This window comes from Apostichopus japonicus, chromosome 15, assembly GCF_037975245.1.
Source record: "Apostichopus japonicus isolate 1M-3 chromosome 15, ASM3797524v1, whole genome shotgun sequence".
In the NCBI taxonomy this organism is placed as follows: Eukaryota; Metazoa; Echinodermata; class Holothuroidea; order Aspidochirotida; family Stichopodidae; genus Apostichopus; species Apostichopus japonicus.
In genome coordinates, this window is record NC_092575.1 from 27,588,361 (window position 1) to 27,614,465 (window position 26,105).

The window sequence follows — 26,105 nt, forward strand, 5'->3', positions numbered from 1 at the left end:
AGTTTATTACCTTACATCACTAGTGCACTGTAGTGCGTTGATCAGTGTGGTCGCTTTCGAAGTGGTAATGGTAGGCTAGTAATATATTACTATACACTTCACGGCAAAACACAGTTCCACGATCTAGTTGTACTTGTAGTACGGTACGAGTCGTAAATCTTACTTGCCAGAATTCCAAGAAACAGACGACTTTGGTCTCATGTAACTTTAACACGGATCAGAACGTGAAAAGTGATATCGATGCGTTTTATATATTCAACAAACAGAAAAGGGGGTTTGTAATATCTTTCATATTTACAATTTTCGTTATCGACTATATTACTAAATTAGGCTGTAGGCTACTAAAAACATTTCTTAAGAAGGTGCTATTGATTTGTATATCATTTGTGTTCACATTGCTACCAAAATGTTTGCACTGCTGTGATAGTGAAATACCAGAGCTATTGTACAATTTTGGTGTAAGATAACAACATGGCAACAAACGTGTCGTACACTGACTAGCATAGCTCATCTTTTGTACAATAGGTCTAATAATAGATTATTAGAATATGGTCTACCTTACTAATAATAGACCCACTACCAGCCTATTTACCAAAGCATCAGTAGTAACCTAGTTCTGTGCAGTATATACATTCCATTTCTCAGTTTGTTTTTGCAAGTTGCCATACCATTATAGTTCTAGTTGTGCATCATAATATAAATAGTACAGTGGGCTAATAATATATTTTTTTGTCAAAAACTGTCAAATCACTACAGTAGCTCTTTCAGTTTCAATAGAGTAAGGCAGAGACTAAGGCCTGGTGTATGTCAATGCATTGTTAATAATATTAGATTGCATCTAGAAATTCTTTTGTTGTCAAACAGATGGTTGTAATGGAAATTGTTTCTGTTCTATGGCACATCCTGTTATATGCTGCTTTATACTTTGTGTCAAAAACCGTCAACTCTTTTGAGATTCCCACGTGCCAGTTAATACATGATTTTTGTACAACTTTAGCATTGCGAATACGTATAAATCAATTTTTCCCTTTTGGCAACTAAAATTTCAAATATATGATGAGTAATATTTCTTACAGTTTGACTGATCAAGTGAAGGAAGTTGCATAAGTATATATTAGAATCTGTAGTCAACATCATTAGAGATACTATTTGTTACTGGTTATTATAAATGGTTACTGTATTAATCACATGTGTGTGCATTGAAATAGAAATATTGTTTGAACATTAAAGAGGATATGCTCAAGTTCAATGCTCAGAATGCACACCCTGTAACTAAGATGAGGATGGTTTAAGGGTTTATACCCCCCCCCACCCTCCCCCAGCTCCCAAATAAATTGCACAGTGCTCATTGATTTACATGTGGGCATGGTGCTGCCACGTGCAGACAATTTCAACATGCATTAACGGTTGTCTGACCCCTGCCCCTAATTTCTAACCTCTCTCTGTATCTGTGTGTGTAATGAAAAAAAAAGTTAAATTTCCTTAACTTCTTTTGTAAAAGCAAAAGAGGAATGTTAGTGGATTCATATAAATACATTATGAGTAATGACTTCACATTATGATTCGCCAGTTCAATCCAAGTACACATGCAATGCAGGGAATGATAGGTTGTTGCCATAACGATGAGTACACGACTCAAGTGAAAGACTGCATTTTCGTTATACTCTTCGTGGTGTCTCTATTGCAATTTTGGATGAGGGTGGTCCTGTTATTATAGCATTAATTATTAAAATATGCCAGACCATTGCCAAATTTGACTATTAATTGAATGAAATTCCCATAGTCAGTTTATGAAGGCCTGCATATATACTCAATGTTCATGACAGTATTTACTAATAAACATACTGTACTGATTCGTTGATATTAGTCTATGAACAGTTGCATGGTGATACGCTAACAGTGACACGTAGCATCACTCAGTTACCCTGACCTGTGATAAAACTGAGCTGAAAATTCAAATCCAATTTCTGTTACTTTTTCGTTCCTTTGACACTCGCTCAGATACAAAGTTTAGCAGCACTTGGGAAATTTAATAATCTTCATGTTATAGCAAGGAAACATAATTTCTCAAATTCCCTATGGACCTTGGGATTACCAAGAACATGAGACAGATAGAAGGTCATTCTTGCTAGGAACTTGTAAAACATGACTTAAACAGATATACGCTGTGATCTTCAGGCTGTGGGAAAATGAGAGCATTCAGCGTTGGTCTAGTTCCAAAAAGGACGATTTTATATGAAGGATCTATTTGACTCGGTTGACAATCATAAACAAGTAAAATGAAAGTTGTTGAATTTCAATAGGATACTTTTCCAGTTTCGGTTGAATTGCTTTAGATTCACACAATGAATTTATGACTTGCTAATTAGTATTCAACACTATGATCAAACAATGTAAGGTATAGGCTGAAAGGAAGTAATAGAAGTAACAGTTCCAATGACAGAATCGATTAAGTTCTTCTCTTTTCACTTCTGTTCAGGAAAAAGAACAAAATGTATAATTACTTTGTGCAGTAAAATATGTATTAATAGCTTTTTGAGGGAACAGGGGTATAGGATTTCAAAGAGAGTGGGGGTTGGAGGACACCATGGATACTGTTCCTTATTATCTGAAAATAACAGTTTTGGTAGTTTCACATAATTTTAGCATTAATTGTACAGTAGGAGTTTACTGGGCTCGACCTCTACTGTATGTCATTGCATATATCCTGTTTACAAAGCCTATTAATTTAAATGTTGTAGCACTGCCTCTCCAGTGGTTATCTGCCATGTCATCAGCTCATCCTCATGAATATATCTACCAACCCCACAGTCAGCAAGTCTACTCATGAATAAGTTTTAAGGTCCATATACTTTAACATCAAGTTCTATTAAATTATTGATATGTACTCTTCTTTCAAATGCTTAATTTCTGTACAGTATTTCTTGACAAAAAATAGAACCTGTGTGTTTTCTTCAGTGTTGAGTGTAATGTTTTGTCAGGTGTTTTTGCTTAAAGTGCAGCCTTTCGAGTTAATTTTGGAAAACTTAAAGGTATTATTTGTTACCCAAATACCCAAATGATGCAGTTCATAATCTTAAAAAGTCAGTTTCTTGAAAATAAAAAAATCTGAATGAAACGTTATCTCTTTTGCTCATTATCCTTCATTTGGTAAAACAAAATTATTTTGATCAATTTTAGTATAATATGGAGCCTCACAAAACTTGCTATAACTGTATATCAGATTGTTAAGTCCACGTTAGCATGTATAAATTTGTCTCTTGTATTGTTTTTGTTGAAGTTATAATTTTGAATTTTTGGTTTCTTTTGTTAAAACCTTTGTTAAAACTTTAAATTTCACCCTCTGGATTCTTGTTTATATTATCTAAGTGTACTCTAGTTACCAGCTCAGCTTGTCCATGGTGTGTTGCATGGTGTTACTTGCTTGAGATTAAAAGTATTTCATTCTGCCCCATGTTAGATTTCTCCTGCTCTGGTGGATTCAGAGCTGACAGCCTGACTGAGGTCCAACAGGAAATGATATAACAGTTGTAGAACTGGATGAACTTCCTGTCAGCTCTGCTAGAAGAAAGGACTAGTTTATTCCTTTGTCTCTGTTCTTGCTACAAGTTCCTTTGTTCTTTACAAGATTTGTTTACAATCAATCTGTTTTGAATTCTACAATTTATTTACCATTGGACCCAAGATATATTTGTCTTCCACTTGTGTTCCTAACCCCAAGATTACTTTGTTGTTGGTTGTGATCCTGTGGTCATAAAATAAACTTGGCTTCTCTTGTTGCTGTTGTTGTTATTGTCCTTATGTTTGGTTAATCTCTCAGTCAGTCCCTCCCCCCTACCCCCTCTCTCTTTGTCTGTTTTACCACCATTTTTACTGGTATAATTTGTCCATTTTATTGGATTTCCTGTCCAGGTGTTGTTAGCATTATAAAACTCTGTTGAATGTGATTGTAAACAAGATAGACTCCCCTGCCACCAATCAGGGAGTTGTTAACAACTCCATGCACCAATTACCTGATAGAAGATCTCTCGGTATAAACAGTGGTTTGCTTTAACCTTTTCTTTTGAACTCATCTTTCATTTGTCTTCTAGGGTTTGTGTTTACAATCAAGTCTTTCCAAAGTCCAAAGAAAAGAAGGGAGCTGTGTATATCACTCTTTACATGTGACTAACTAAAGAAGGGTTCTTGTATTGCGTAGTATATCAATCTTTGACATGACTAACTAGACTAGCTTCAATTAATACTACCATAGTAGTGTTTAGTGCAGGCAATTTGTACACTATGTGCTGGTGGTAACTGTTGTTATGCAGAGCAGTTTCATTCATTATACAGTAACGTTTATACGTATTTAAAGTCATTAATAGTCAGGAGTGAGTGCATCGTTTTTCCTAGACGCTCTTCTACACTTTTCGAGAACGTTTTTAATGTTTTACCCGACCAAATGATGGATAAACACAGGATTGAAGTTGAAGGTAATATGAAAATCCTCTCAGTTTAAAAAATAACAAAACAAAAACACTGTCTAAGAAGCATATCTGAGCTTTACTTTCATGGTCTTGGCAGTTTTCTATTTTTTTTGTAAGATTTTAGTATAATTTACAACATTGTTGCCGGCTTGTTTTGGTATTATGTTAGGGATTTTTTGTCTATAGATGCAAAATGTACGGAAATGAATGTATTTCTTACCTATCGACAGCTACTCACAGCCCCATATAAATTAGTGGTGTAGATGTTAAGCTAGTCAGGCCAAATTTGTAAGGATTTTTTCTGGTTGCCTTTCTGAAAACCAGGTCTTACATTTGATTGTCCTATCTGCAAATTTGGTTGCCCGAAAAAATGTGGCAAATTATCAAAGAACAACTAGTGTAGGAGAGATGTGTATGTTTGGTGAATAGAACACAGGCTTTGGGCTGGTTCATTGGATCATAGGACTACCAATATTTTTGGTTTGAGTTATACCAATTTATCATTTTACCTATTTAGGTGTTCTTAGTTACAATGCAATCTGAATTTGATGTAACAACTAGTCATCTGCCAGACAACCTCCAAAGCTGATTTTGGTCACCCAGACAGAAATTTGGTCTTGGACGACCAGACGACCGTTTAAAATTTGCCTAAAATTTTGCTAAGGGACAAATGTTTGAGGAAGAGGAAGTACAGCATCAAAATGATGTGTTTGTAAAATAGGGAAACCGTAAAAACTGAAAATGATGATTTAGGCTGTGATGATGGGCATCAGTTTGTACGTGTATGGTTTCTAAGTAATTTAGCGTTAAAAGTAAATTTAGGAAATTTAACCGGGAGATGTAACCAGTCGCAGCTGCAAAAGATGATCCTTAGATGACAAAATGTCAACCTTGACTTAGAGAAGAAAAGAAATAGGATATAAGAAAAAAAAGGTTGAATTTTACCAATTGTTGAGTTATGCATTTTTGTTTTTTCCCTTTTTGTCTGTTCTGGATGTTTCATATAGAGTTCAAAATCCTGGATCTTGTTTGACTGTTTGTGAGAGACTGAGTACAGATTGGTTTGATTTTCATTTTCTCCTTGAATGCCCGCCAGCTAGTAGATGGTGCCAAAGAGTTTGGCATCATTTAATTATCGGGTGCCCGCTTCCATTCCTTATCAATTTTCCTGTATTCAATTTACAATCTTCTGCGTTAGTTAGTGCTGCTGTTCTTTACACATATAAGTACATCACTTAAATATTCCAGCGAGTACAGACAAGCATGAATACTCTGCCAATCTCTGACTCATTGACCCAATTAGATATCTAGAAGGAGAAAAAAAAGAAGGGGCAAGAAAAATCACATCTCAGAATGAAGATTGACGGCAAAGTCTAAGGCATGTGTGGAAATCTGCTACAGGCGCGCGGTCTAGATTTAACATGTATAATAACCAGCTAAATTTTGGAAGATGAACTAACCTCTCCTTTGACATAATTTAATAAATATACTGGCCAACAAGTTTTGCTGGAAAGTTTGTTGATAGCAAGTCTACTGTATTCGTCACTTGTTTAGTTCAGTCTGCATAAAGGTCTGTAATTGTATTTAAGGCAGGGCTGTTTGGACATATCAGTGACAACCTTTCTGAATTGTATTTATTGTTGAATTGTTGCTAGAGTTCACATTAATACTGAAATAATTTGGATACTCTCATCTCATGCTATTTGTTGATATCATGACAGTGAGTCAAGTAGCAATTCTGGCTATGTGATCGTCAGTGATCACTGGTCAGTAAAATTTATACCAAAGACATATACTATGACAATACTAGCTTTGCTTATAGCTAGAATAGTGAGCATGTTGTTTCTAACGAAGCCTGCTAAAATTCCAAAACATGAAGAAAATGAAACTTGTATATGTCTTCTTGCATTTACCTCGATGAATTTCTTCAAGTACTAGTAACATTCTGGGGTTCATTGTTACAACTGTGTGCATAATGTTTCTGTGGTTTATGTAAGAAGCCTTTTGAATTCAAGACTGCACAAATATCTTATCAGCTGGATTCTCAAAAAAGTTAAATCATTACAGTTTTTAAGTCTCTCTGTATCTCTCTGGGGAAAGGTCTTGATTCTTATCTAGAGGCAATCCAGTTATTCAAAGCGTAACATCCATATCTTTATTTTGCTTCCTTACTTACCTGCCTCCTCACAGCCAATGCACTCTTACCTTTGTGTTTACCAGTAGTATCCTTCTGGCTACTGGTACTTTGTTGAAATAGATTTAAGTTGTAGCATAATTTCGTCTCAAATTCTGAATCAGTAGTTGGATAAGTTTCTGACTTCCACATTATCCACTTATTAATCCCTGCCCTCTTGTTTTCCCCGCTAATATTATTCCTCAGACACAGAGATGTTTGGCTTCCGCCGACTCAGTGACCCAAAGTCCACAAGCTTTGACCCCAACCGGGTCATAGTGAAGGATGACAGCAGCGATTCGGTGGTCAGCGATTCCGCAGAGGATGGACCGAGACACAAGCCGGCCAACTGGAGAGAGAAGCTGCAGAGCATCTTGCGGAGCCAGCAGTTTCAGATTTTGGTGGTGGTCCTCGTCATATTGGATTGCATATTCGTCATTGGGGAACTCATTTTGGACTTTCAAGCTCTTTCGGTGAGATGTCTTAGATAATATTGGTCAAACTTGTGTGGTTCTTTTTTTCTTTTGTTTTTGGTGTGCAATTTCAAAAAACAAGAAATTCCGTAACAGTTCTAGTTTATGTATTCCATGTATTCCTGACAGTGTAGTGATCACTAGACCGATCCCATTTTACAAACCAAAATTAATTTTTATCTCAATACATTACATGTATAGAGATATTGTAACAGTAAGTGGGACTTTCTCTTCTCTTAAAAATTTTTCAGCGTCTTCAAACAAAGTTCTTTTTCTCTGGAATTTCCAGAGCAAGAATATATCATATAGACCAACAAAAGTTACTATTTTTTATTCCAGAATTGTATCTCATTCTGTGACTTTTTCACCGATTTATGTCCAAATCAGGCCAATTTGGACTGAAAACACACTTTCTCATACCTGTTTTGCACACGCTCCAAAACTTATGTTTTATGAAAGAGAATAGAATAGAACTGTCTTTCAACAGTGGTATCGTCTAAGATAGGGTCCTATGTATTATATATTTTATTAAAATTTTAAACTTCCATTTGTTGTTTACATGTAGGTATTAATAAGAATTTAACTACATGTATATGACATTTAATGGCTTTTATTTGCTTTATTTGATGTTTAAATGATTTTTCTTTCTTAAAACAACACTGAGCGGCCGCCCCTACTTTTAGTAAAAAGGTCCGTTTTTGATGATTAAGCCCCGCCCCCAAGTCTGTTTTGTAGCAGATTGGCTATGACTCATAACAGCTACATGTTAGATATACGAAAATGGCTACCCTCGCGAACAATTTTCTGTTCTGTAGTTAGGTACGCGAGGTGTTAGTGTATTGCATGCTAATTACATTCTGTACTGCTGAATTCTATGTAACATCAATTTAAGGATAGTACTGGTGTAGTGTTCAACCGATCAACCTAATCGGAATCGGTACGAATATTGCGTAATCGGTACATAATCGGTATCGGTAAAAATTACGTGGAATACCAGTTATGTCATACCGATTATTCAAAAACATATGGAAGGTGAAAATATCATTATTCAAAAACATATGGAAGTTGAAAATATCAACTGATGAATTAGGTTTGTTCTTTTACTACGCAATATTAAAAAAAGGCACCCCCTATACGTCTTTCACAGTGTATACTTTCATCAAATTAGGCTGCCAGGGTCGCCGATTTTGCTTCCTTCGTGGTTATTGGCTGCATATTTCTTGGCACAGTAAGCATAGCAGCAATAGCAATTTCGCGAATTCAGGAATGTGCTGGACAGGGTAGGAAATAAGCGGGGGCAACGGGCGATTCGCCCTCGCAAGTGCTAAAAAGCCCTCCTAAAGCACAATTACGAGAAAAATGAAATATAAAAAAATCGCCCTCTTTATATCAGGTGTCTGTGTAAAATTAATTGTGACATGCGTTTGCTTTAGCTAGGAATTGCAGTTGCATCGCGAATCGCGCAAACAGTTTTCTCACCCCGCATCAAAATTTGAAGCAGTGCGAGAGGGTCGCGCACAATCACCGGGAACTTCCCGTGGTAAATTACGGCCTGCAGTACCAGCGAAAATAACCTAAAATCCTCACAAATCTCCGACCACATAGTAGCCTTACTTCACACTAAATCAACTGCATGGAAATCTAAACTTGACATCTGTTTATTCGCTCTAGTTGTGTCGCAAATAAAAACTAAAAATATCCACGGAAACTGCAATCTTCGACCACATGTTAGCCTAACAACCACACTAAGTCAATGGGAAATGTAGCCTAACCATCGGTTTGCAAAAAAAAAAAAAAAAAATTGCGTAGCTTAGTTTACAACTTTCAATTTGCTGGAAATCGGCATTTGTTTGGAAGGTAATGTAAGTGATATGTCTTATAGAGGGAATGTTATATTTTATATTGGAGTAGTTTCTAGCTGTTATTATTTCTTTACATCAATCTGGTATTACATTTTAGAGTAATTTTAAACAAGTTACGATGGTACAATTTGCTTTTCAGTTTGATTGGCCTAAGCTTACACATTATAATTGAACCTGAATGGAGTTATATAGGTAACGAATAGGTATGTTTAACTTCAAGTTCGTAACATTTCTATTTGTTCATAAACGGTATAATACTGAAAATAAGTACAAAATATTGTCGGAATGAAGGCAATATGTCATTAAAATTTACACTTTGGTAAAGATTGCAGATGGATGATTTGTCTGAGATACTTTTTGAGATGGATATTTTGAGTAACTATTCGTAGCCCATTTCAAGCCATTAACAGGTGACATTTACGTCGAGGTGGTTAGGCCATTCGCTTAGCACAGTGCTGACTAGGTAGGATGTCATATCTCCGTATTTTGGAAATTTAAAAAAAAAAAATTCTTTCCGAGAAACTCCAGAGGTAATTTGGTACATACAAAATGGTACCTTAGAGCCTTGTATAACAACGAAGCAAAAGGAAACTGGGGAAAATCACAACAATAATTGTTTCTGTCAAACTTTATTGCCGATTTCGTATAAACGGGATATTTTCTCATTTTCAAATAATCGGAATCGGTACGATTATGAAAAAATAATCAGTAATCGGTATTTTCTGTTATGCATAATCGGTTGAACACTATAATGGTGTTCAGGTAGCTTTTCAGAGCAAGGGCCATGATAAGTTTGTTTGATTGCCCTTCATGTATTTTGTATAATTACGTATACACATTCTTGTATTTCTGAAGGCTATTTACTGTAGGCCTAGTGCAATTTAAAAAAAAAAATATATATATATATATATAGGCCACTAGGCCTATTAGGCTTTCAGTGATAGCCACATTAGCATTGTACTGGTGTTCAGACAGCTTTTCCTAGGAAGGACCAGGGTAAGTTTGTTTGATGGGTACGTATAAAAGAGGAGCCGGCCATAGCATCACAACTTTGATAAGACAATAAAAATTGTATAAGGTTATGTTTTATTTATAAGGATATAGGCCTAAGATGTATAAGGTTATAAGAAGTATGTTTAGCTTTCTTTTGAACCTGTAATGTTTGACATCAAATGTACAAAGAATTAAAATAAAATAACAAAATCGAGAGGAACTGAGGTGGCTATTAGGGGAAGAGGAGGCCACCCATCACTTGCATATAAAAACTTGTAATCTTCTTTTACATTATTTTTTCCAAGTCATAAATCCATGAAATCTTCATGTCCGAAAAATTGAGATGGAAAAACGTGGGTTGTTTTGATATCTAGAAGTGGACACAGTTTTGATGGTAGTCACCACTACAGTCTACATTAACATACAGTAGGTCAATAGGCCTAGCTCTCAAGGCAGGCATCAAGAATATGGTCGAGTTGTTCGCCTCTTCTAATTTGGCTGTTGTCATTGACATCAAACTATATGACCAAAAAGTCCAACAGAGACTGACCTAAGATGAAGGATACCACATGAAAAACAAGTTCTTAAATATTCTATGACATTACTAAACCTTGCAACGTCGTTCTTTCGACTAACAGGCAATGAGCGCTAAAGGCAAGACTAGCAGGATAAAGTGTAACCTGCAGAGACTATTCGTGGCAAAGTAGCAAAAATGCAAGTTATATATTTGTTGTACCATGATTGATATTGATAATTGTAGAGACAGAGCAAAGATTTGAAATTAGGAATCAAAATTAAAACTTCCAGTATTGAGATACTGCATCATTGATGCTCTTGTTTCTTTTCCCAAGCAGATAATAATATGATTAGGTAGTGACTTGGCTGAGAGACTCAATTTGAGTAGGAAAATCAGTGACAGTGAACTACCTTTCTTTGTTTTGACATTATAATGAGATCTGTGTGGCATCCTTTCAGCATACTATTAACAACCCCCTCCACACCCCAACCTGCCCCATTCCCTTTCTGCTTCATTTTCCTCGCCTTATAATTTGACATAGCCTTCACCTTTGTTTGACTCGACCGTCATTACTTAAAGTCAACACTTCCGTAACAGATTTACTAAGTCCTTAGTTGCAAGTAAAATTTGGGACAGAAGTTGTCGTTAACAAGTGATGATTGCCAGCCAATTGCGCCAGTATATTTGGGGGGAATAAATGCACTATAGCTGAAGAGAAACATGAAAGGTAACCAGCAAATTTGTATAATTGATGTATATTGTCAGTATTTAAGTGGTTAACTTAACATCATGAAGTTTTACACTTGAGATAAAAAAAATTAAAAAACCTGTCGATAAAAAAAATTAAAAAACTATCACATGATCAGCTATTTTGGCAGATGATAGCAACAGCTTTTATACATATGTCTTTACAAATCATTGGATTTGAATGTTGGATATATGGGGAAAATGAAAGTAAAATTTACATGCGCTTTATTGAATGAAATTATTAATTTCACATCTCCTTCTACGCTTTGTTACTTGTCAATGGTTATTCACAGTTGAATACCTAATATTTACTTTCATGTTATATAACAGTAAACTGGTAACAATTGAGCAATTGTAGTTTTATGGCCTATGCTTATCATTAGATTATAGCCAAGGGCTGATAAAAGTTCATCGTGCAATACAAACAGTATAGCCATGTACTTCCATAGCTGCGCAACTTTCTCTATATCGACATTAACGTTTGCGGGATATACTGTGAATGTATACTAAAACATACTCTATGCTGATATTCATGTTGGCATGATATACTTTGAATGTACTAAAACATACTTTTTACCAACATTAATGTTGTGGTATACTGTTAATGTGTATACTAAAACATGCTCTATACTGATATTAACGTTGGTGTGATGTACTTTGAATGGACATACTAAAACATACTCTCTACTGATATTAATGTTGGCATGATATACTAAACAGACTCCTTACCAATAATTAATGTTGGCATGATATACTGTGAATGTGTATATTATACTCCATACCAACATTAATGTTGGCATGATATACTGTGAATGTACATACTAAAACACACTCTATATTGATATTAATGTTGGTGTGATATACTTTGAATGTACATACTAAAACATACTCTCTACTGATATTAATGTTGGCATGATATATTGTGCATGTACATACTAAAACATACTCTATAGTATACAGATATCAATGTTGGCATGATATACTTTGAATTTACTAAACATACTCTCTACTGATATTAATGTTAGTGTGATATACTTTGAATGTGCATACATTATATACTAAGCTACAGTGTTCTTTACAGTATGGACCATTATTATTATTGCATATTTTGTTTTGAAGAATAAAATCAGTGACATTTTAACAGAATTTGGAAGATATGAGCTGCTTTGCCAAGTTTTAGCATCTGAGTAAAATTCATAGGGGATTAGAAACCTCTGCATGTGGTCCGTTAAGAAGGTGCAAACTATTCCACCGTTCTTGAGAAATTCTCTGCATGTGTTTGTGACTTAAAGCTACCTTTTATTCTTCATAAGTGATTGTCCCAAACCTCTTGAGATTTGTTTGCTCAAGGTATTGATTGCAATGTATCTCCAAATGGGAGATTATTCAGCAAATATTTAATAGGATTTGAAATTTGAATCAATCTTCAATTTATTTAGTCATCCCAGACACTCACAGTTGTAATGCCTATGTTTCATTGTTTGAACTGAAAGTTGACTAGCAAAGCTAATTCGCTACAGAACTAGCAACTACTGTACACACTTCTAACAATGCCCAAAAAATGTGTCTAATATCAACTCAGAAGAACCCTTTAAAGTGTAAACAGATTTTGATTCCTTGTAAACTTCAAAACAAACGGAACTCTGATGAGTCTTGAAATAACATTTAAAGTTAGAAATGCTTCAAAGGTCAAGGTTGACCAAATTTGACCAAATATTTAACTTTTGGTTTGGCAAAGACCTTTCAAATGAAAACTTTGTTTGGATGTTTTCTCTCATTTCAAAGGTTTTAAATGTTTTTTGAAACTAAAGATGAATATTATCCAATCATTGTGCAATAGTTTGATCATTTATTAATATAAGCAATATGTATTTGATGATGTTTTATAAATTGATTCCTAGCCAGAGGCGAAAGGAATCTATGTGATGGTGCGTGTGTCTGTGTGTAAGTGACACTTGCTTGCAAACACAATTACTCAAAAAGTTCACAGTGGATGAACTTCATATGTGGATCGGTCTTATTGAGTACAAAAATCTAGATTCTTTCTGTGAAGTTCAAAGGCCATTTCGGGCCAACAGAGGTCAAATATCTTAAAACTTTGTGAACAGGATAACTCAAGAAGTACATCTTTGTTGAAGTTAATAGTGATATGTAGATCTAGCTTGGAGAGTACAAGAACCCTCTTGAAATTGGTGGAGGGTCAAAGGTCATTTGTGTTCAACATGTATCAAAGTATGTATTCCATGTAAACATTATAACTCCCGAATTAAAGCTACAATTAATAAGTGAGTTCCACCATGTTATGATTTTCTTTTGGTGAACATAGTTTGGTCAATTTCAGTTTTTGCAGTCAAATTTTCAGTTTTGTGAATGGGCCGAATGTGATCTACAATATATAGAGTCATCCAGGAAATGAATCTGCTTCAAACAGTCAAACATTCTTGTGTTGGGTGCTTTAAACCCACTTAAGTGGCCCTTATCAGTTTGCACGCTCTTAGATGGGGTCAACAGGTTATCTGAAAATGATCTCAAAATTGGCCTTGTTCTCTGTGTTTTATTCTAGATGACTTTGGGTTTGGCAGTAAACCTCATTCTACCAATTATTAAAGAGATGGTTGGTGGTAGAGCTGATTTGCTAGCTCAAGGTTGGTGAAAGAGAATGTCGCTTTGCTCATACTGTACGTGTCTATATTTCACTTAAAGGAAGACTGTTCTTTTGGATAGTGAAACACTTTGGAATAATATTTCTGTACTGTTAAATCCTTACCAGTAAATGTAATAGTTGATGCCCCTGGACATTTCTGATCTTTTCAATTATAATCTTGAAGTCATAAGCTCTACATTAATAGTCAGATATTTGGAAATTTGAGCAAATTAGATGGCAAGGAATCACAAAGCCACCTACCTGGCTTTCTGGTTACATTACACCAATTCAGGGAATCATTTATCCAGTATCGATCGCATTGCAAAATGCTATGCAAACTGGTGTAATTGCTTCTCAAGTGTACAGATGTATAGCACTTTTTGTTTACACAGGAACCACATTTTTGTTCATTAGAGACAAAAGTCATAGCCTTCCTTCAAAACTGACAAACAAAACTTGAACAATGAATTATTCCCCTGCAATTAATCAACCTACTATCTGTTGATGGAAACTAAATCATTTCTGTCATTTCTGATAGTAGTACTTCTACTACTATGCCAAGAACTTGAGGTTATCATTCCTTCCCAATCCCGCATCCTCCCCCCCCCCCTCCTCCTCTACCCTCCCCAAGTTAATTCACCATCAACAAAGTTTTATTTGGCATACATGTACCAGGGAGCTAGAGTAGCAGCTCCCTGCATGTACTATAATCTTGTCTTCCCAGTTGTGTTTCTTTGTTGAGAAGTTTTTGTTTTTTCGTGAATATTAACAGTATGTTTAGATGTATGTAGACCTCCCTTAGTATAGTAAGTTCACCTGTTGGGGCGACCTTATCTGTATGTACACAAGCACAGACCTGGATCACTGTTTAAACTAATGATTAGATCTTGTATTGAAGATTAAATGAATCACAATATGGTTTGGCAATCTTCTTACCAAAACCACCAGCCTAAAGTTCAGAAACTATTTACTCCCTCCCCTCTTTGAGTTATTTAAATAGCAAGGCAGCCATGAGCCAACTTAATAACAATTTCTTTTCATTTATGAAGTTAGAGTACTCTTTATGGGTAGAGATGTACCATTATCATGGGGAATTGCATCAGGTTCAGATAATGTTCAAAGGTGAATTTGTCTGGCTTGCTGTCAAAATATTACTTGCCTGGGAAGGGAGCATTGAAAACGCATAGAAATCTTCATTCCCAGGTGACCTTCGTCACCACCCCCTTCTATGTTATGTACACAGTGTGTGATGCGTATTAGTAGGGAAGTTAGCATGTTTAGCTAACTGTACAGATCAATCACAGGCCTAAATCATGTGAGAACATTGGTAACCTGTTTCAATTAATTTTGTTAGGGTAGAGTAGTTACATCCTCTTCAATTTCTATCTCAAACTGCAAGTGTTTTTGTTCCTTTACATTTGTTTTTCTTTCTTGCAAATTATCTGGCACTGAAATTCAGGCTATTTACTGGCTAAATGCCAATGAAATTTCGTCATTTGCCAGCAGTCCTGACAAAAAAGGCCCTCGCATTGTTTGTTGTCAGTATAGACATTAAGAACATAAACGGATGATTAGCAGGGTAACAATCATCAATAATAAGAAGAAGAACAAGTTGCCACCAAAATAGCAAATAAATTCTACTGTACTGCCTTTAAGTTATTTCCTATTAAAGTTTCAACTCCTTTACATAGCGCTCCAGGTTGAAGTATGAAACTTCTTAAATTGTTACAATTTTGGAAATGAAGTTAGAATCAATTATTATGGTGTGATTCTTTTTAATTTTCCCTAGGATAAAAAAACAAGTTCAGGAAATGAACAAAATTTCCAAAGTCCTTTGAGAGTTCAGTTTCTGTGGTTTCCATAAATGACATAATCACATTACTAATTGTAGCTGTATCCACTTACCCATATGCTCATTGTCGATGTAATCAAAACGTTGATCTTACGGCTCTTGACCTTGTGTGTTCTACTCTCAAAGCATCTTAAATTCACCTTACAATGATTCAGGGTTAACTTTCACATTCTCAAATAACTGTTTATGTTTAATATTCTATAAATCTCCCAGGAATTAATACATTTCCTTAAAACGTTTTGAAATACTTCATTAGTATTGTTTATGTTTCAAAGTTGTATTGCCATTCCTTTTTCCAAATTGATATTACCCCTCGCTCGTGTTAAACATGAGTACAAGTAGAGTTCACCTGGGTATTAGTTTGAGTGTGAATACCGACCATTAATCTTGCATAATTTAGTTTTATAAACTCAATTTCCAAAATGCTCTGAGAACAAGATTATTATTTGAATACAAGTACAGGTTACTAAAGTATACGTGAATGCAAGTAGATACATGTATGGAGTCACTTTAAGTGAAACCTAGCTCAAAGTGAAGATTTCATATCTCATATCATAAAAATGTCACCTATTGAAATTTGCTCTAATAACAAGCGTCCCTTTCTACCCATACTTACAGGATGCACAAACCCCAACGACAACAAGTGGAGACCAGTCGGTGGTCAGGAGCGAAAATTTACGAATTAGTGAAACAAATGCACTCAGTGATAAGGAAGCCAAGGAGCTGACTGCTGCCGAGGTACTTCACGCCATGAGCCTTTCAATCGTATCACTCTTCATGATTGAGATCTCGGTGAAAATAATCGCTTTTGGACTCGACTTTTTCAAGAGCAAACTGGAAGTATTTGATGCCATCGTTGTTATAATTTCTTTTGTTTTGGACGTCCTCTCCTTGGTTTTAGAAGAACAATTTGCAGCTCTGCAACTTCTTATTCTACTGAGATTGTGGAGGATTGTCAGAGTCATAAATGGTAAGGAAACATGAAAGTGAAATCCAAAAGAAAATCCAAGAACTTCCCTTTTTTAGTGTAAAAGAAACGGCTGTATTCAATGTGGTTGTAGTTCAAAATAGCTGCTTCTTCAGGCCCACAAATTGACTAATTTCACTGCGAAAATGCTAAGTTACATCTTGGGTTGGGCTGTTGGGGGGGGGGTGGGTTGTAACAATGTCAGTACAGGGGAATAACACAGTTTCAAGAATGTGTATTACTTTTCATGTTAACGCATAATCAACAGTTACGATACTGTGACAACATGGTAATAGCAGATTGACCAAATCTCTGCCTACTTAGACAATGGCACTTATGGTAATTTATTGCCTGGTATTGGTCTCAAAGCTAAATACACTACAGGCATTTTAGGTCAGACATTGTCAGGCTAAGTAGTACATTGGTGGTTATATATATGCATGATTGGGAGCTACTGTACTATATTTATTTCGCTCCTCGCTTACCTGTCTCCTCACAACCTTAGTACCCGTTCTACCGTGTCTGTGATGTCCTTGGTGGTTCTATAAGCATGATTGGGAGCTACCATATCAGCTATTGTACGTCATGTCTAGCATATAATAGTGATTTAAGTACTTTCTCTAAGTGAAGCTGTTTCCATAGTCTTCCTTCCATATGGTTAGATTTATAAATTAAGCAGCCTGTCTTTCAAGCCAAACTAATCTAGAATTCTGCCACCATTGCTATTTATTTAATCCTGTCAGTATTATTACATTGCCTCGCTCCTTTTTTCTTTTTATTATCTAAAAGAGTCGTACATCCACTCATCCAAAGACCAAAAAGTGTTATATTATGGAAATAGCATTCCTTCAGCATCCTAAAGTACAAAGATTTCTTGAGCAAAAATATCAATGGTTTGTAGTTTTGAGATACCTTCAACCATTTTGGAGTTCATCAAGATTAGATATTTGCTAGTGTTTGATTCTCCTGATTGCATTCTTTGACTTTTGTGTTCATACAAGTGTTCTGTTTGCAAAGTGAACCCCCCACCCCCCCAGCCCATCTAAGAGTTAAATTCTTGTTCATTTACTTGGTAAATGTAAGTGTTAACACAGAGTATTATTTGATTCTTATCCTTGACCTCTACATGGTACCTACTGTACTGTAACAGGGTGAACTTTGCTTAACTTCTGACCCATAAGTTTACCTGTTTGGATTTTCAAGATAAGAAAACAGGTCATAGTCAGTGATAGTTCATTTGCCTCTTTTCAGCCTTCATTCACAGAAATAAAAGAAATTAAAGAATAAAGAATGAATTTAGGCCCAAACTTAGTGTACAGTAGATATGTTGTACAGTACTTAGCTCTTTATAAAACAATACTGTCATTTGAAGTTGTATATAATTTGAGAAATCCTTTTTTAAACATATGAGTCTCATCAATTTAAGTGGCTGAACTGTTTAGTCTAACACACTGACCTGTCAGGTCAGTTCCTCAGATGCAACATAAACCCCAACAAGGAAACATGAGCATTCTATTGGCCTCATATAGTATTTCTACAATATATTATCCTTTTATGGCCTCATATAGTATTTCAACAATATATTATCCTTTTATGGCCTCATATAGTATTTCAACAATATATTATCCTTTTATGGCGTCATATAGTATTTCAACAATATATTGTCAAGGACACATGTCATCTAAGGGTGCTCTGTTATTTTTATGAAATTGAAAGAAAATTTTTGGGTTGAGTTATTCAAATGTAGAAAATAATGGATTAACTTTGAGGCCAGCACTGAGGAGCCACAGGCATAATCAATAGGCTTAAATGAGCGTTCCAGAGATTATGCATCGATGGTTTGAAGCTGAATATCTAGCAATACACGGGCACAGCTATACAAACATTTATACTAGAACAAAACCAGATTATTTTATTGGACTGTGAAAATTTCACGACTTAACTTCTGACTAAAGAGTATAATAAAAGAAGTCTCTTCCCAAGATAGACCTGTCTTAAATTACAATCTTTATTACTCTCCAGGAATCGGACTTGATTCATGATTTCACCTTTTGTCTTCTTTTTCTTCTTTTCTTTGTTTGTGCATATGTGTAGGAGTTATACTATCAGTGGAGACCAACGCAGAAAAGAAAATAGAAGCTCAAAAGAGACTGAGAGAGGAACTAGAATTGGAACTGGAGAAATTTAGAAGATATTGTTCAGCGCAAGAAAAAGAAATTGAAATGCTTCGGAACGAACTGCAGAATCATGGCATATCAATAGGTAAGCGAGATGGGTGGCACAGTTTCTTGTTTGGTGTTTGTTATTCATATTTTGCTGTATACAGTAAGAATTACTAGTATTAAATTTGGCTTAAAATTACGTTTTCACTGTTCCTTCATGTACAGTACATCATCTACAGGCTCTCATACTTGTTGTCTATATGTCATCACTTTTGCTTAGTAATATTATACCGTATTGTCAAAATAAGTGATTTTATGCAAATTGGTATGCAAATGTTAACCTTTGACTAGAACTGGGTGTGAGAGTCTTATATGATAATAGTTGTCATGCTATCAGATAGGCAAATAAAGAATTTAACTTCTCTGATTTGTGGAGAGTTACATGTGATAGCTCTAAGAGTGCAAACCTTCTCAGCAAAGTGTTCAGTCACATTCTGTTGTACAGCAGACATTCAACAGCTTGATTCCTCTGTACATATCTCAACAGATGAGTCAAGAATCACTCAAGAATCATGAATAAATAATCATTTAGAATCAACTATTTGCTTTGTTTGAGCCTTTGGTCTTGTAAAATTTTAGTCCTCATCCATTGAAACTATCTTTCAGAAATCACTTCATTCCCCTCTCCTCTCCTTTCAACATCTACACATATTGTTTTTTTTTTTTTTTTTACCTAGCTTACAAAGGTTTGCTATATTTTCAACTTTTTGCAAACTTCATAGTCTTTCTAAAGCATTATATGTGACAGCATGTATTATAAATCCTATTCATTCACAAGTTGCCTGTTGTTGTTTTACTCCCAAATCGCCAGGTTTCTTCCCATCTCCCCGATTCACTTGCATCAGAGATTAATGCAGTCTTCAGTTGGTCTCTGCTAAGCTTTAGTGTTATTGTGTATGTAATTTTACAGTTTACTTGACTCCTCTCTTACCGGCCTCCATTCTACTTATGCACTTAATCTATCTAGCCTACAACAGTTGGTAACATTTTAGCACTGCGCCCCCACATAACACTTAATACCTCTTCCTTCCAAATCTACCATCCTCAAGGCTAACAACTTTTCTTCTTGTGTGATTTACATCCATTGGGATCTTGTTGGTGTAAAAGTTTATGGTGAAGTTTCTGAAGGCAGCTAGGACCTGTATTCAAGATAACATCACCTGCATCAAGCACTGATAAGTATCACGTTAAAATTGGAAGATTTTTGGAGTTTTTGGGATTCACTTTTGCTTGTACACAGTAGTAGAGTCCTTCATATATTTTATGTTTCAATCCTTTTTATTTTTGGGGAATAAATTTGAAAACTATTTTCCTTTCCTCTCTTTTCGTCTCAGATGATGGCATCGCCCTGGAGAAACCGTCATATCTCAAAAATCGACTCGACGTTGTCGTGGAAGTGAACAACGAGTTTGAAAACGGCAGGGAGACTGACCTTGGGTCAGAGTTCACACAGACATTAGACTCATCATTTGCCTGACACAGGTGAAAGGGGCTTCAGTAAATATAGATGTATTCTTGTAAAGTTTTTAAGATTACATTGCTTTGAACATATTGCAATAATGTCATTGATTCTTGTCAAATCAAAGTTTTGTTTGTGTTTCGTCAAGAAAACTACACCTGCCTGCGTAAGGTTCTTTGTGTCAGAGGAATCCAGGATTAATTCAGTTTTGAAGGTTTTGGTGATCATGTTGTGCAGTGCTACAAATATGGAAAGCTAGTTCACAGTCCTGATGGCATCGTGATCGTGGTTTACAGAAGAGGTTTTGATGGCATCAAAAGAGTTGGATATATCTCTGATGAAGGCTTCTTCTCGCAAAATTTGACTTTGGTAAATGACGAGCGGATGAGGATGACTTAAATTTAAGTACAGTAACAGTTTGAAATCGTAGCCTGCCGGAGAAAACTTTTTATATTCTACAAATTTGGCCATTGAAAGTCTAAATGAATGCAAATGGTACCAACTACAGACCATTTCATGGCCTGATGTTTTATTACTTCGATCCGTTGGTATGATCAGCAAAAAAAGAAGATTGGGCATTTAACCATGCATCTATGAACTTTATGGAGCCCACAAAGTATGGACTGGGCATTGAACCATATATCTATGGAGCCCACAAAGTCAGGACTAGGCATTGAACCATGCATCTATGGAACCCACAAAGTATGGATTGGGCATTGAACCATGCATCTATGGAGCCCACAAAGTATTGACTGTGCATTGAACCATGCATCTATGGAGCCCACAAAGTATGGACTGGGCATTGAACCATGCATCTATGGAGCCCACCAAGTATGGATTGGACATTGAACCATGCATCTATGGAGCCCACCAAGTATGGACTGGGCATTGAACCATGCATCTACGGAGCCCACAAAGTATGGACTGGGCTTTGAACCATGCATCTATGGAGCCCACCAAGTATGTTTGGAAGTTGTGACACACTGTTTCAAGTTTTCATTTGTAGCTTTGGAAAGTCTTGTATTCACTTTAATTAACGGCTTATTCAACATGCACATACTGATGACATGATATTTTGGTTTGTACTGAATGGTGCTAGTAATTGTAAATCATATCTATTCAGAGAACATCGAGACAATCTTGATGAAGAAGAAGAGGAATTGTGTAAAGTTTGTAGGAGGGGATTTACTATCTCACCTGTGGGAAGCATTTTGATTATCCCAGGATCAGAACTGGACAATCATGTTTCAACCACTTTGTGTTCTTTGATAAAAATCTTGAGAAAGTAAATTGTATTCTATTTCCTGTCTGTGGGCTAACAGGTAAACCTTTACGGTCAGTTGTTGTCTGCTGCCCTCTTTTGATTCCTCACCTAAAGAAGCAGCAAACCCAACCACCATTATCTTTAACATTAAAGAGAGATGTTTGTGATGAACAAACCCTCCAGGCATTTAGAGTATATCAAGGGTTTAGGTGACGAGACTGAATCCTTCAGCAAGTCTAAATATGGCATCAACAAGTCTCTGTTGTACAATATTGTTTTATGTTTTTTTTTATCTATTTACTGCACTATTCATGTTCCTTAAAAGATTCAGCTTATTCAAATGCTAATTTCTACAGTATTGAACTTGATTAATATGAACTCATATTAGAATTGTTTTCATTAATAGCAATGTGTATATTAGTTATTAACCTTGAAAATATCTTAAGAAAAACAAGTGGCACTTTCCATTGTCTTAAAGGGCACCTATAATATATAAAAACAGTCACTTTTCAGGCACACACCTCCTGTACCATGACACCCACTCGTCCCCCCCCCCTCCCCCGGGTCCAATACACCTGGAGCTGTTTCTTTGCAAGCATATTTGTTATGTAACGGTATCCATTTGATCAACAATGTTAAAATGTTTTACTAATATCATATCTAAGACAAAAGAAGTATCTATTAGCTTGTAAGTTGTTTCATTGAATTCTGGGAATTTCTTTTGGCCTTTGAATTAGACACCTTATCATATCAGTATTAAACACATGGAGTAATTAAATATGGAAATTTATTAAATTATTGATATTTATTGACTGTTTGGAAGGCAATTTAACCAGTCAAAGATAATGATCTGCATTGTAATACTGGATGATTTAAGTACCAAATTGTATAAAATCCTATAGAAACAAAAAAACATTGCAAGGAGCGTGATTTAAAATATGTTTATTTGCACTGTATTATGCCAATTATCTTTCTTTTCATATTGTACATCATACCTGCTTTGACCTGTTTTCTCACGATCGGCCTGTCATAATATTATGATGAGTATTTTACAGGTTTCTTCTTCTCTAGTGTCTTACAAAGTGCCCATCAAAAATTTACTGTTTAGCTTGAAAGTGTGACAAAAAAAGACTTTTTGAAAGTTGTTTTTTTAATACTTTGAGTAATTTACACTTTCCAACATAGTTGTAAAGAAGCTACATGATGTATCTCATACTAAGAAGGTACTTGTAAACATTATGGGGCATAAATAGACAACAAACTCAGGATGTGAAACTTTCTCCAGTCATGGCAGAGAAATGGATCTCAACATGGCTCAGTTCTTATCTCTTTTAACCCATAGTATGGGAGGGGAGTAGGGGGGTTAAAATAATCCCACTGGAAGCTGGTAAATAACTTTCTTACTTTATGATGTGTTTACCTGAGTTTTTATGCAGACCTGCTACTATGCTATACTTCTGTGCACTTTCTATGCTGTGATGAAAACTCAACTTGCTTGGATTTACCGAGCACACCATCATCGTTTGTATTTGTATGAAAAAGATCACTCTACTGTTATTGTTATGATCAACATTTAATTTTCATATTCAACAAAAGTTATTGCACGTGGTGAGTGGAAGATAATTATCTTGATAACAAGAAAACTCACTGACTATTATTTTAATAATATTGTATCATGTTTAACAGAAACCTGATTGGATGGATCTTTTTTTCTATTCTCTTTTGTACTAAATATCTATTAGCATTACATTTATAATGTTACAGAGTCTTGAACTCTTGATCATTTAGCAAAACAACAATAAGTGGTTCTAATCAAAACAAAACAACATACTTGATATACACAAACACACAAGACCATGTCGTCCAAGACTTTATTGACTAATTCAATAAATTAATAAATAAATAAATATGGAAAAGAGCAAAGTTAACACTGGTTACACGGTATGAAAGGTATTGTGATGTCTGATTGGTACCCCCATCAATGAAATGGCTATGTATGGATTACCACCATGTAAGGGATGGATAGCTCAGTTCATGGTAGAGTGCTGGGATTGTAACCCAGAGGTCACTTGTTTGATTTCCTGCTGTAACCATCAATGTCTTTGCTCTTTTCCATTGTCTTAAATTTCCCAGTCAGTTATTCCATTTTTACCATTATTCAATAATTAATTAATTAATACATGAATAACTCAGAAATGGGTATCCTTACTCTGTCAACACCAACAGTACCAGATTATATCACGCTATCCAGCTTTCTTTGAACCTCCGGGTACTGCTTGTGAACTCCAACAGTACTTTTACGGTAAGATAGAAAAATATGATTTGGCTTATCCAATTACCTTGCTAATAACATAACAAAAAACTATGGATGGGCATTACAAAAAAACACAACCTTGAAACAATTTTAACAAATGAAGTGCTTGTTTGTTTAATATTATTTGTAATTGTAATTTGTAAGTAATGATAAGCCAGTTTTTTTTTTTTTTATATAGAGGAAGGATATTTTGATGTAGTAGGGATCTTGAAATTTGAAGAATGAAAATTTAAACATAGTGATTAATTTAAATATTGAAAGAACAAGAGAATGATTGGGATGAACAGGGATTGTAACAGTTATCTTGGGAATATAAGTTCTCTGTTCTACCAAACACCAAGGGAGTTATCCCCTATAGAAGGTTGGTGGTGTTCCCTAGTAACCAGTCTTTACCCAGTGGGTGGATTAGAAGCTTAAGTATTTTGCCCACCTCGTGGGTGATGATCACACACAGTTGCATTTGAATTAAGCTAGAAAGGAGTAGGTAGAGAAATTTGGCTTTTGATAAAGTATCATGAAATAAAAAGTAGAAATTAGAAATACCTTCCGTTAGTTTTTACAGGTCTGAAACTATCATATTCAAAGTGGTATCACACAAAATTCCTATGCTTAGCAGCTATGATCATATACTAAGGGGTGAAGGAGGGGACTGTGGAGGGACTGGGGAAGGGGCTGGGGGCTGGGGGAGGGGACTGGGGAGTTTGAAAGTTACATTTGCTCAACTTCATACAGTCATGTATTTTTTACAGTTGATATCATAGTTTCTGTTGTAAAATCCATCTTTGAAAGTTGAAACCTTGAATCAGTGCTAGTGGTAATTAAAAGTAATTTATTTCACTGTTTGAGTGACAGGAACGTGTGTCACCTGATTGTGGTTGACTTAAATTGAGGTGTAATACACCCTATACCTCATCGTCACCTTTGATTGGTTGATGAAGAGAGAATGTATCAATAGTGAGAACTACAGGATTAATTGATCAATAATGAGAACTACAGGATTAATTGATAGATAATACAGAATAGTGTATTGTTTCTTCTGCACTTCTTAAACATAATTTGTAAGTGCTGACAATTTTGGACAATCTTGCCTGTTTGAGTGCTTTTGGAAATACATAAGTCTATCTCAAAAGTTCTATCATAACTCTGTTTTTTTTTTCTGTTTGTAAGAGAGATCAGCACTTGAATCGACATTGTAGCGGATGGAGAAAGTGGATTGAAATGGAACAAAATTTCACAGTTTTGCTGATAATCTTTAATCAATGTAAAGGAGAATTCCGGTGGCAAACAATATGAAACTTATCTTAAAGAGAAACTATTCCAGACTGTTAGTTGAAAACTCCTTCGCAATCTGGAGTGCTTTGTTTATCTGTCCATTTTCACTGTTTTTATGGAGTTTTACCAAAATGCAACTTTTGTTGTATAACTATTTTATTCCTTTGTGGATAAATTATTAAAATATTCTAAAGAAATGTTAAAACATTTCCAAAGCTCAATTGCCTTCATGAAATCTTTCACTTTGCTGTTCCCAAAATATCAACAAATTTGAAAAAAAATTAGATCTTTGTTTATATGTTAAGTGCTATCATAGATGGAGAGCCCATGCATGGGAGTTATCATCTAGCTGAGAAGGAAACCACATTCATACAAATGTCGCTCTGTGTGTCTGGTATGGTTCCCAGGGAAGCTAGGCCTCTGGATGGCTCCCCCAGGTGGGTGTGGTGATGATATCTTGGCGAGATCTTACTCCTTTGTGACATACGATATTGTTGCTGTTTTATCAATACACAAACTGAAAAAAAAATGTGGCATGTAGCATCGCTATGTATGAATTCTAACAAAACTGAAGTATTATATTACACTGTACAAAACTGGTGTGGGAAGCTGTAAATATAACACCATTTGATATATGCTGCAGTGAGAGAGGATTCTCTAACACGTAGGGGTCCCCTCCCTCCCCCTCCCTCAGGATGCAGTGTCCTCCTTTTCAACCAAGCAAATGTGGTAAGTTGGTAACCCTTATTTTAATAATGAACATAAAAAGCATTTGTAATCATGTAAGTCTCAAGAGTATGGTAACTTTCTGAAATCACTAGAGTGGACGCGTAGCGATAGGCTGTGTGCAATGCATTTGCTTGACCTAAGAGAGGGCGCT

General features: G+C 35.5%; 1 protein-coding gene across 2 annotated transcripts; it reads left to right on the forward strand.

The window, feature by feature from the left end:
* Window positions 1-25,082, forward strand: LOC139980954 (voltage-gated hydrogen channel 1-like). Of its 2 annotated transcripts, none has more exons than XM_071993023.1 (5): window positions 1-274; window positions 6,847-7,112; window positions 16,346-16,697; window positions 18,789-18,956; window positions 20,251-25,082. In XM_071993023.1, exons 1-5 carry the CDS (start codon window positions 241-243, stop codon window positions 20,391-20,393), a joined length of 963 nt encoding a protein of 320 aa, XP_071849124.1. In that variant the 5' UTR covers window positions 1-240; the 3' UTR covers window positions 20,394-25,082. The 2 variants fall into 2 exon arrangements, with proteins under 2 accessions (XP_071849124.1, XP_071849125.1); XM_071993024.1 differs by lacking the exon at window positions 1-274 and adding an exon at window positions 3,461-4,472.
* The last annotated feature ends 1,023 nt before the right edge of the window (window positions 25,083-26,105 follow it).

What these genes read in the sequence shown, in the direction of transcription:
- LOC139980954 (XM_071993023.1), top strand. Translation starts at nt 241, where the DNA reads ATGCGTTTTATATATTCAACAAACAGAAAAGGGG. An exon ending in TGGACTTTCAAGCTCTTTCG is followed by an intron (nt 7,113 to 16,345) that starts GTGAGATGTCTT and finishes CCATACTTACAG; the next exon opens with GATGCACAAACCCCAACGAC. An exon ending in GATTGTCAGAGTCATAAATG is followed by an intron (nt 16,698 to 18,788) that starts GTAAGGAAACAT and finishes GCATATGTGTAG; the next exon opens with GAGTTATACTATCAGTGGAG.